A 12,096-nucleotide genomic window follows, 5' to 3' on the forward strand; every position below is an offset into this window, starting at 1 on the left:
CCATTTTGGAAATTGTGCAGAAATGCTCGTATTTACTGTTCACTAGATTTAATCAGTTCTTACTTCCACTGAGATAGCCCTTTGCTTGCCCATCTGTTCTAGCACTCATGCTGTGCTTGGTGTGGAGTACATTTGACTCCACAGGTGGCCTCTATGTTCCTAGAAAGTAGAGACCGTCTAACTTATTTTTGTAACTCTGATAGCGCTTAGCACACTGCCTTGCATAAAGTACCAAGGTTCACCAGGCCACACATACTTAAGCACAGTTCACAAAGCAGAGGAGAACCCATGCTATTTATCCTCTTGTTATAAAGGTGCTTAGGTTCTCTTGTAAGGATGTCTCAGGTACACAGTTGGGATTTGTGCATAAAGTCCCTGTATACTAACCACTGACAATACCAGGTTTGGATCATATGACCACTTGTGGACTGGTGTTGGGGTCCATCTCAGTGTATCCGGTTGGACTATGAGAAGGGGAGAGATGGTTCCCCAGGAGAAAATCAGGGTGTTATTAATGGCAGAAAGGGAAATGGATCCTGGACAGGAAAAAGCCACAGAAGAATACTAGGACTTCTTAATTACAGACTCTCATAATTCAAAACATGATAATTTAGTAAAGGACTAAATTTTAATAATATTAATAGAGAAACTGTTTATTTAAGAAATTAGTACCATAAGTAAAATTACAAACATATTTTTTAGTCTATGTAACAGAAGAAACTTTAAAAAATAATGCTAATAAATTGTCATCAACCATTAAGGTATTAATTCGTCCATTCATTTTAGAAATTCCTTTTGAATGTTCAGTCAGGCATTGTGCTAAATGCTACAGGTACAAACTCTTTAAGATCAACAGATTCCCTACATCAGTCTCGTACACTTTAAGCTGTTGAAGTAAATACCCTCCTTGGCAGTGTGGATGGAATTTCCCTTACGTCTTACCCTGAAAATTAATGCAACTTAATTTCTTTAGAAAGTGTCTTGTAAAACGTATTTTGAAACTTAGTATTTTTAATTGATTCATCCTGGCTTTGCTTTTAGTTAAGCCAAATTAGTAATTTCACCAAATGGTGCATTTCTTTGGCTTCTTATGTCTGAAGAGCTCAAGATGACCATGTAAGAAGGCAAACATGCTAATATCATTTATACTTCTTTCATTACGATTAAGCTATGACAGACACGTGATCATACTTTCTAATGTAACTGATCTTTTTGATGATCAATCTCTAATCTGTGCTGAGTCTTTTTGTTTTTGAACCACTTATGCGGAAGCAAAGGCAGGCTTTCTTGTTTCAATTATATTGAATATTCACATTATTTATTAAAGGAGGATTATGTAACATTTAAATGAAGGCTCCAATCCATAAAATACCTGTCACAGATTAAAAACATGTACGTGGATAAGCATAATGCATTCATTTATAGGCTATGGATCTGCTATCCCTCAAGGAATGTTAGAAATCCACGTGGTGTCCCTGGGCGTCGGGCTTGGCCACAGCATCTGTAGCTGTAGAAGCCAGTGTGGCCCAGGAGCTCCCCGCTGGCTGCACATCTGAACAGCTTCAAGAGTACAAGTTTCCCCATCAAAGGTTTGGAATAAATTACACTAAAAAATTGGCTCCAGAAAGAGTTATTTTGGATAGGACAAGGTGAAGCTCTCATGAGGTGCGCTAAATGAATCCCTTCTGTGCAGTGGGTGTCTGTGGGAGAGTTGGTTGGGGGTGGTTAGAGCTTGTGGGGGAAGTGGGAGAATCCAACCCCCCACACTTGGCCAGAAAAGCCAAATCTACTGACTAGACAAGGGCTTGGAAATTCAGTTTCTTAATAAACGGCTTTATAACCTAATATGAACACATATCTTATGAACTAGCAATCTTTTTCCTGATACTCATTTTCCAAAGAATGTCTTTTCCCTCCAGTGGAGTGCTAGAGCCGGCCTGTGCCAGTTTATGAGAGCTGATTGTGAAGTTTTTAGGAATTCTGTGAGCCCCTGGTTAAACATAGCCGCTATTTAAGAATTCAATTTCATAAACTTACAATTACAGCAGTTATATTTAAAAACAAAGGCAACAAAACCCCCCACTCACCACTTTTAAATTATTTTGCTACATTTTAACATGACCCATGCTTTTTTTTTTTTTTTTTTAATTTTTTTTTTTCAACGTTTTTTATTTATTTTTGGGACAGAGAGAGACAGACAGAGCATGAACGGGGGACGGGCAGAGAGAGAGGGAGACACAGAATCTGAAACAGGCTCCAGGCTCCGAGCCATCAGCCCAGAGCCTGACGCGGGGCTCGAACTCACAGACCGCGAGATCGTGACCTGGCTGAAGTCAGACGCTTAACCGACTGCGCCACCCAGGCGCCCCTAACATGACCCATGCTCTTGAGGTGATTTACATCCATCCTACCTGTACGGTGAACAGAAAAGATAGTGCCGTGCTGCCTCGCTCTTCACGACCGCATAGTCAGTGAGTCACAACGATAGTTTGAAATCTGCATGATGGGAGTATTTACACCACAGAAATTGGCTAGAAATCATGGCTTGATTTATCCTTTTGTTGACTATCTAGACGTAAGAAAATGATGGAGAAAATAGTAATAACATGAGTAGCATTAAGTTTAAATCTGTTTTGTGCCTGTATTCGTTACCTTGTGGACAGCCCCCTCAAACTGAGGAAATATTCCTTTGATACTCAGAAACTATTATCTGATTCAGCAACGAAGCTGCTTACATCATCCATGAACAGGTTTTGTTCTGACGCGTGTCTTTGTTGTTTATTACTCCTTAGTATAAATGAAAATATTCACCAGTATTCATGTTGGAGTTATACTTGTTTGATCATTGCAACCATGGGTGGCTAAGGATACAACAGTAAGATAAGAATCAAGGAAAGTGTTCTGTGAGAAATCAAATGACTATATGGAATTTCTAATGCAGAGGCTTGAATATTTTCTTATAGTTATATATTATAGTCAAACGTTATTTATGTCAGGAAATTTATATTACACGTACACATGTATTTATGTGTGCATGTTTTTCATAGAGAGCCGATTGTCAAACTTTTCCTAGCACACCACTGCCCATAAAGTTGAGTTTCCTACTCTTACTTAGAATATACCTCTATTTTTCCAGAGCCAAAGCCTCTTCCATGTGAGATATTGGAGGAGGAGCTATGGAGCCAGTGGAGGAGAAAGGTACTTGGTCCACTTGAGATGGCTCTTGGAACCCCCACCCCAACAATTAACTACAGCTTTGCCAGAAGAGAAGGAAAAAGTTATACCTGTACCTGCTCCTGCCCCCAGGCCCTAAATGTGGACCTGATTCATCAAAAGACTACATGTGAAAAACAAAAAATCCAGTTATTTCTTTGGACTGCATTCCCACGACATTCTTTTTCTCTGGGACTCTGAACCCATGGAGCCATTTTCCATCTCCCGATACATGCTTCAGACCCTCTTTAGTTCACTGACCTACTATACCTCCTTCCCTTGTATGCATCCCCACTCCCGGCTTAATGGTCTGGTATCTCCTGATGCTACAAGCTCTGGTCCACAACAAGTGAGTTGGCCTCTACCGCCAGCACTCCCCACTGACACCATCCAGGGAAAGCAATCTGGAAGCCTAATGGTGGGCATTGGTGCTTTCAGAGGCAGGTTCTTCTTGGACTCCATTTGATCAGTGGCTCTGCCAGGGACAGTAACCCGAGGAACACTGGCAGGGCAAAGGAGGCACATGTTGGTGGCCACATGGCAGCTGAGATGCTAGTTTGTGACCTATTTGAGGTGCCTCTTGGGTTATCTAAGTAAGAGGGTAGAGCTTGGTGTTTAGAGGAAAACTGGCCTTAGTACTTTATACTTTCAGGATACTTTCAGGGCATGCTCCAGTATTCTGACTTTACAAAATGGCCTGTCTCATCCTTATTGCAGTATCCTCTGGAGAGCTGCACAGAAGGGAGACTGTCTGGGCCAATGGGAAAAGACTTGGAGTCAGGGGACCTGGTTCTTCTCTCAGCGCTGCTACTGATGAGCCCTTTGGCCTTGGACAGATTATTTTACTTTTCTGGAACTTGGTTTTCTATAAAATGATCTACAGTTTCTAGTAGTAAAGGTCCCTTCTAACTCTGTCATCCTATGACTCTCTGTCTTTTGTTTTATAGTTAGAGTAAAAGAAGCACACATCTTTGGTCAAAAAGTCAAGGGCAGAGTCTAGCATATTGGTCATATCAATTCTTTGAATACGGGCCTCAAATCCTTTATGGCAGTAGGCATAAATCATAAATAATTCCAGGCTACTACTCCCAGATTTCTTAGAAGGATCAGAGCACTGACATTCTTTGGCAGATGAAAAAAGAAATTCAATTATCTGGAATGCAAAGAAAAAAAGAATATTCTCTCTTGTTGAAAATCTTCCTGAAGGGCAGTAGCAGTTTTTCTTGCTTTAGTAAGAACAGAGAACATAGCAATATTTCTTCCATTATCATGGCTCTGTTCTGCTTCAGCATTAAAATCTCAATACGTATGATCATTATGCATTCAGTATTACATGCTCTGCCTGTAGAAGATTTAAGAGATTGGCCTGAATATATACTGTCTTAGGTGTACGTGGAGACATTTTTATCAATTGTATCTGTGGTCTCTGTGAGTCACTTAAAGTTTGGATCTTTTTCATGAAAGTAAAATGACGAAAAAAATTTAAAATATTTTTTGGAGAGTAGTGGTAGTTAGTGTTCCATTTCATTGAGTTCTGGTTAATTAAGGCTCTGAGATGTTTAAAGACTTCAGAAACATAAAACATTTGTACTGTGTTCTGAGTATCAAAGACTACAGTTGTTATTTAACAAGACAGTTGCTCAGAAGCAAATGTTTTCAGATGCTGAGATAGAAGAAACAATGCGCCAGACCAGCCTGACCTTCCTTGGGTAGGAACTGCTCCCCTTCTGACATGGTTACTTCTTCAGTATAGGACCTTGGGGTAGTCTGGCTTTATTCTATTTAAAGTGCATGTTTGAGCCCCTTCTTTGTACAGTCTTAGACCCCAGTGAGCTTGTATTCTAGTATTCAGGTATAAGGCATAACCCCCACCTAGACCGCGACCAATTTCCATGGCCATGGAAGAGAAAGGGACGGTGAAAAAGATGACAAAGAAGAAAAAAAAAAGAAGGAAAGAGATAGAAGAAACAAAAGACTAGGATTAGTCATGAAGAGCTCTTGCTTAATTTTTAAGTAGGAAAAGAGCATCCAAATCTCAATAAGAAGAACAAGAGTGCTTGTGCCCTCCACTTTTGGAGTAGCCAGGGTGGATCTTTTCCTCTCATGGGAATCACGGGCTCTGGGTGTCAAAACTGTAGCATATAGTTCATCCACTGGGCTGCACTGACTCAAGATTTTCCTGTTCACTGTCAAAAGTATATCATAAAATTCTGTTCTGATCACAATGCTGTTTCAGTCATGCAAGGATTAGTGTCAAGAAAGAAAGCGCCAAGCTACTAAGCATTGAGCTACTTACCTAAAGTAATTCAGAATTAAACAACTTTCTTGATGATCCTAGATGTTGGAGGCTTTTTGTATATTATTAGGTAAGAAAGGAAGCTGACGGTGTTCATTTACAGCCAACCAACCAACCAACCAACCAACTAACCAACGAAAGAAACCAAATCTCTCTCTCTATCTCCACAGCTGCATTCCTGTTAAATGCAAAACATTTTTTTTTCTAGTGTTGATCTTTTGATACAGCCATGCCCTGATTATTTCTATGTGGCTTACTCATTTCATCAATTATCCAGATAGCTTACTACTTCTCTTGCTTACCTGTTGGCATCTTTACCAATAATGAGAGAAGAGGATCTCAGGTAACTTTATTTGGCTATATATTAACGGTTCTTGAATTAGTTTTAATGGAGAGAAGGTTGAAACTAATGGATACAATAAAGATTTTACATTATTCCTGTATTTCAGTTGTTTCTGTCAACCCTAACTCATGTTTCTACAGGTATTTGAAATGTTATTTTCACTTCTGTATTTTTAGATTTCAAGACCAGTTCTGTCAGATGGCTGAGACCCAACCTTACAAGGTAGTGGTGGTGATGTTGATGTGCTCCTGGCTTCATTCTAGGTAAATAAATCAATATTTACTCTTTTGAGCCTTTCACGTTTCTTTTATTTTCACTGTGGAAAAGTTTAGGTAGAAATATATCTGTCTATCTGTATCATGCGTATTTTTTTTTTTTTTTTTTTGTGAAAAGGGTAATGGAATACAGAATGCCACACATGGGTTATTCCCACTATGAATTAGTCTCTTTTATCTGTCTCTGACCAAAACAGATGTTGGCAGCCTTTCTATTCCAGCTCTCTAAGTCAGACTAAGACTATCAGTTCCGCTTAGGAAAGCTGTAGGGAAATGATTTAACTCTTTCAATAGACCCTTACTAGTTTTTCCCTTGGTTCCTTTTGATTATAAACTACAAACAAAATGAGAATGCATCTCAATGCAACAATAAAAGAAAAATAGCAATATTAAAAATACATCAATACGACTCTAGAGGGAAGTGAATTTTTATTCAAGGACTTTCAAGAATTCTGACATTGAAAAGACATCTTTGTTTGAGGAGGCAGCTGAATGTGTTTCCAACTTATAGTCAGCATTCATTTGCATAGAATACCATAAGAGCCATTTCTTTTTTTATTCGGAAAAAAAAAAGGATATCTATCAGAGTGTGGCAGGATGCATCCTGCTAGGCTTCTACTCTTCTGTAGAAACTGACCATTTAAAAAAGTCATTCTATGATTGGTGCCACAATAAAGCTCTTGTACCAGGATTCTACAACAAAATGTAAATTAAAGGAATGTGAGAAATAGAGAGACTACAAGGGAACGAAAGGATCAAAGGGTGAGAAAGGAAGGCGAGATGATTAAAAAAAAATGTTTAAGAAACACATAGCATTTCAAGAATTTATCATGGAACGAAATGGTCTCTTAAGATTTGCCCGGGGGAGGGGGGTGTAAAAATTTATTTGGCAAGTTACTAAATAAAGACCTGAAGCATTTTCCAAACCATGCAAAGGAAAGAGGAAAAGGCAATGACTTCTTAGACTGTTAGTAGTTACATATACGTTAGCTCATTTAATTCTCACACTTATCCCATGAGTTGGTTATTTCTATCATTGTCTTGTCATCTAGTACCCATGCCAAGGCACCTGTGCCCTAGACTCCCAGGCAATTAGTTTTATGGAATAATGTCTCTGTTGGCACACTCCCCCCACCCCCTTCTCTCACCCTTCCAGGAATATTGGAAATGCAGGTCGGGAAGAGCCTCTGTCTTGCATGAGTGCTTCCAACAAAATCATCAAACAATAAAGATAACTAAAGATGCATTTGATCACCATGCATCTGGAAACTCAAACTCTCCATACTGCCAAAGTAACAGCTAAGATTTATTGACATACTTCCCACCTGCTGGGAGCTATATTAAAGTCTTCACATATATTACCTAATTTAATCCTTCAGCAGCCTGCAGCATAGGTGCTGTATTTTGTCTCATTTTAAGAAACTGAGGCTAAAGAGGTTGTTAGTCACCTGATATCATATGGCCAGTAAGTGGCAAAGCATTGTATTTTTTTTATCCCAGAGCTTGAATACCTAACTACCGCCTCTGAAAATCCAGCTCTGTTGGATGTTGTCCTTTATTTCTTTCACAGCCACTAAAGCAATGGGGTAGGCCCTCTGTTTCCCTTCTCTAAGAACCTCATCACAGAACCTTGAGGTGGCTCTCTCACCATGGCACCTGTCACAGCGGGTATGCTGTGTGACATAAGAAACATCACAGAGAGGTATTTCTTAAGATACACAACATTTCCTGCTGGTGATAGGTGATGGCCAAATTGTGACTTGTTGATCACAAAAGGCCTGAAACAGGGATTTAAACATCAGAGGAAGTCACGGAAGACAGGAATTCACTAATTGCCCGGGTCACATGATATGCATGATTTCAAAGCCCATGTGCTTCCTCCATGCCACATGAAAGTAAGGACTCAACCAGAGCAAAATGAGGACTTCTGATTCCCTCACCCACCCCACCTTGTTCTTTAAGATATGACTAGGAAGCAAAAAATTAAATATCTTTACATGGGTGGGGAGGGAGGGAGAGAGTAGGAAGTTCTCTAGATTCTCAGCTAAGAGCACATCACATGCTCCTAAGAGTACAGAGGAGGTTGGGTGAGTCTGTAAGGAGTTATAGCCACATTAAGCTCCATATGGTTAGTACCATGCTGGTGTCTCAGCTTGACAATGATGAGCTCTTTATCACATATTCATTACACAGATTCCATTATATTTCATATTGGCCATTGACATGGCCAACAGTAATGGAATTCATTCTGGGATGGTCTCTGGGGTACTTTCAGTTTATAAACACCATTTTAGCTGGGTGATAAGGAGATTGGTATCGGGAGGACAGAATCAGAGAAGGAGGCTAATATACGTACCCAAAGTGGGAGCTAATTAGTCAGTGACCAGGATTTGGGTCAGGGTAAGATCAAGTCTTGCAATTTGTAAAATAGATCACTTCTTCATCCTCTTTCCATTGTACCGAAAGGTTGGGGTGTTCATTTGGTATGGCATATTTTGGATCTACTATGATGCTTTCAGTCAGTGAGAATCTATTCTGTGAGGTGACAGTCCTGCCTACTCTCTAAGCAGCCACCTGTCCCACACAGCTATGTTGGCCCTACAGGCGATTTGGATAACATCTGTTTTACGAGCGCATTGACATACTTGCATGCAGTTTGGAAGTTGTCACGGAGCAAACTGTTGCACATTTGTCACTGGATAGTTCTTTGTACGTAGTCCTCACTTACTCCTGTGGCTGACAACAAAGTAAGCATCGTGTGTCTACAGAACAGCTACTTCCTGGTGACTGTACTAAAATTCAAATTTCTTGTCGACAACTTTCCCCCCCCCCCCCCCAGAATTCCTCCCTCTTCATTCCACAAGTGAGCACCCACCCTGTTCTAGGAGTTGGGGATATAGCAGTGAATGGGACAGGCAAGATCCCTGCTCCCACAGGGTTCGCATTCTGGTGGGGGAAATAGACAATGAACAAAATAATGTTCAAAGCACACAAAATAGGGGATTGTTCTAGAGGATGCTTGGAGAGTGACTTGAGAGGGTTGGTTGGGGAAGGCTTCTCTGAGGAGCTAATAGTTAGGCTGAGACCAGCATGACATGACAGAGCCGGCCGAAAGACCTGGTAGTGCCTTGTGGGCAAAGAGAAGAACAAACACAAAGTTCTAAGAGGAGAAAAATGTGGCAGGTTCCTAGAACAGAAGGGAATTTGGACCCTAAAAATATGGTGGAGAGAGGTAGGAAGTGAGATCAGAGGTGGGCAGGCCACATTTGGTGTTGAACATTGGAGGCTCTTAGGAAGGAGTTGGGTTTTGTTCTAAGTATCTGGAGAAATCTCGGAAGACTTTTGAGGGCAGGACTAACATGATATGATTAATATTTTAAGAAGGGTGCTTTAGCTGTTGCTGTGTGTAGAGGACAGGGATGGGAACAGGAGACTAGCTGGAGGTGAGATGGTGATGGCTTGGACCAGGGAAATAGCAGGAGGCAGATTTGAGATCTAGGGTACCAGGTGCATGTTGAAGACATGGAGATGGGAAGAGTGGGGAGGGTCACTTTTAGGAAGGGGTTTCGAGTAAAATCCATTGTTCTGTTTTGGCCATGATAGCCTTGAGATGCTTATTAGATGTAGAAGTGGAGAGTCATGTTGGAAGTTGCTTCTGTGTGTCTGGATCTCAGGGCTGGAAATATAAAAATTTGGACTCCTTTTACAAATTTGAGGCTACCTCATTTACAGTGAAAATGAAAACATTTTAAGATCTAGATGGGTCCTAGAAAACAAAAACCTAGGAAAAGGAAAGGAAAATTGTTGCATTTTTTTCCCTGAAGTTATCGCAAGAACACACATCGATGTATGAGGTACATATAATCTGTGCTCCATAAGCACAGATTACAAAAATCAACAAGACCTAAAAACCAAAGGCCAGTGGAAAATATACACACATGGACAGACACTTGTTTGTGAGTTACTTCTTTGCGCTGTACCAAATGGAAGATTTTTACTAGGTGCACATGTCATTTTCTTGGGTACTGAATGAGGAAGAGATCCCGTGTCTAATCATCCAGGTCACGAGAATCAGCCCTGGAGGTCAGTGGGATGATGTGCTGGAGGCAGACCACTCTTGAATGCTAACATGGTGTATGGTGAGCAGGGGAAAGGGATGTCTCCACAAGGGGACAAAGGAGCCTGCTAAGAGATCACAAACCTTTGCCTTGGGGCTGAGGGAAGGCTTTGCAGCAGAGCTGATGGAAAACTTGACTGTGACATGGGAGGTGCTTTTTGAATGATGAGTAGGTGTTTGTCTTGTTGGGGGGTTTGGGAGGCTGTTTCTACCCAAGGAGTTTTCTTAGAAAGAAGAAAGTCAGCCTAAACCACTTTTTTTTTTTTTTTCAACTTTGAACACACTGCCCAGCTGGACACACAGATCCAGGCAATCTTTGCTAGATGAATTGAGTTGTTCTCTTACTTTAGAAATCTGCCAATCTGCTAATCTTCCAATGCTTCATACATGCATTAAAAATCCCAGATCTTTGTATTTACCCAGCTTATGGTGACTTGAAACACATTTTCACTTAAAGCTTGACTGGAGGGGCGCCTGGGTGGCTCAGTCGGTGGAGCATCCGACTTTGGCTCAGGTCATGATCTCATGGTTCATGAGTTTGAGCCCCACATCGGGCTCTGTGCTGACAGCTCAGAGCCTGGAGCCTGGAGTCTGCTTTGGATTCTGTGTCTCGCTGTCTCTCTGCCCCTCCCCTGCTTGCACTCTGTCTCTCTCTGTCTCTCAAAAATAAATAAACATTAAAAAAAAATTTAGAGCTTGACCTGAAAGTAGTCTCCTACACAAACTCCCATCTCCTATCATAGAATTAGTAAAAACTATACATAAGTGGATTATTGCAGCGTAACTATACGTATTTCCTTTTATGTAAAAAGAAAAAATCCAAAATGATAATTATAGGTAATTACTACAGTGTTAAGCCTCAGTCTGTTCCCCTTCTACCCTAAAGCGAGTTCATCTGGGAGTCACATACTGCAGATGGGTGCCTTGTTTTTAAACAGACTGGTGCTCTCCACACTTAGTTATCATTGCATTTGTTGCAGAATGCTTTTTGGCCACCTCCCGGCTGCAGTTTGCAGTTACTGTCTCTCCCTGTTGCAACACTTAGTGCCGGTTTCTTCCTCTTCATTTTAATGACTCAACACTCATGTTGAATTGAAGACTCAGAAAGAGATGGGCTCTCTTACCCATTGGTGGCAAACTATTTGCAAACCACTGCCCTGTTTATGTCACTTTGGCTGCCCCAGAATGCCTGCACTTCCCCTGGGAATTGCACAGAGCAATAAACTGACAGCCAGAAACAGGTTAGTTTGTAGGCAGGTACCAATCTTAGTCTAATTAGTCTCTAAATTTTGTTGGCGCATGATGGACTGAATAGTAGTGGTTTCTTGGAGGCAGCAAAAAATTAATTCCTCTTCCCCTGCTCCAGCGGAGCAGGAGATGAAAGTTGACTTTCTGCTGCCAACATGGCTCCTGACCATGATTGTGTAAAAGCATTCACTGGTTTTATATTTTTTATAACTTTTATATTTTATATCGCTTCCTTGTGCAAGTCATGCCAACTTTCTAATTCCTCAAGTTGCTAAATGGGGATGGTATCGTCTTCATGGCATTATGAAGATTACATCAGAACATATATAGAGAGTGTAGTGAAGAGCCTGGTTCATTCTGGGTATATGGCGCATTGCAATGATTTCCTTTTACCCAGAAGACTTAGTGGGGCTGTTTTTTAATGATGCTCCTGATTCCAAATTTCCTAAGTTAAATAATTAATTTCAGCTGTCTGTCAGTAAGTGCCTCATAAGACATCAGTATCACCAGTGGCCCACTTGATCATTTACTTTAGTGATCTGAATAACAAGCCCTGGTGATGTTGTTTGGAGTTGTGCTCAGGTGGTTGACTCACTCCTTAAGT

The 12,096-nt window shown here is 40.8% G+C and overlaps 1 protein-coding gene across 3 annotated transcripts in view; it reads left to right on the top strand.

The window, feature by feature from the left end:
• The window catches only part of LOC125923005 (uncharacterized), a 73,912-nt gene extending 67,771 nt beyond the window's left edge, over nt 1–6,141 (top strand). For 2 of the 3 annotated variants that reach the window (XM_049631005.1, XM_049631001.1), the window contains exon 5: nt 3,137–6,141. In XM_049631005.1, coding sequence (XP_049486962.1) covers nt 3,137–3,313 — 177 coding nt within the window. In that variant the 3' untranslated portion in view covers nt 3,314–6,141. The remainder of the gene's footprint in view (nt 1–3,136) is intronic. The other variant, XM_049631003.1, reaches the window with a different exon arrangement.
• Nucleotides 6,142–12,096: the final 5,955 nt, after the last annotated feature.

The sequence above is a fragment of the Panthera uncia genome, chromosome B1 (genome assembly GCF_023721935.1).
Source record: "Panthera uncia isolate 11264 chromosome B1, Puncia_PCG_1.0, whole genome shotgun sequence".
Taxonomy (NCBI): domain Eukaryota; kingdom Metazoa; phylum Chordata; class Mammalia; order Carnivora; family Felidae; genus Panthera; species Panthera uncia.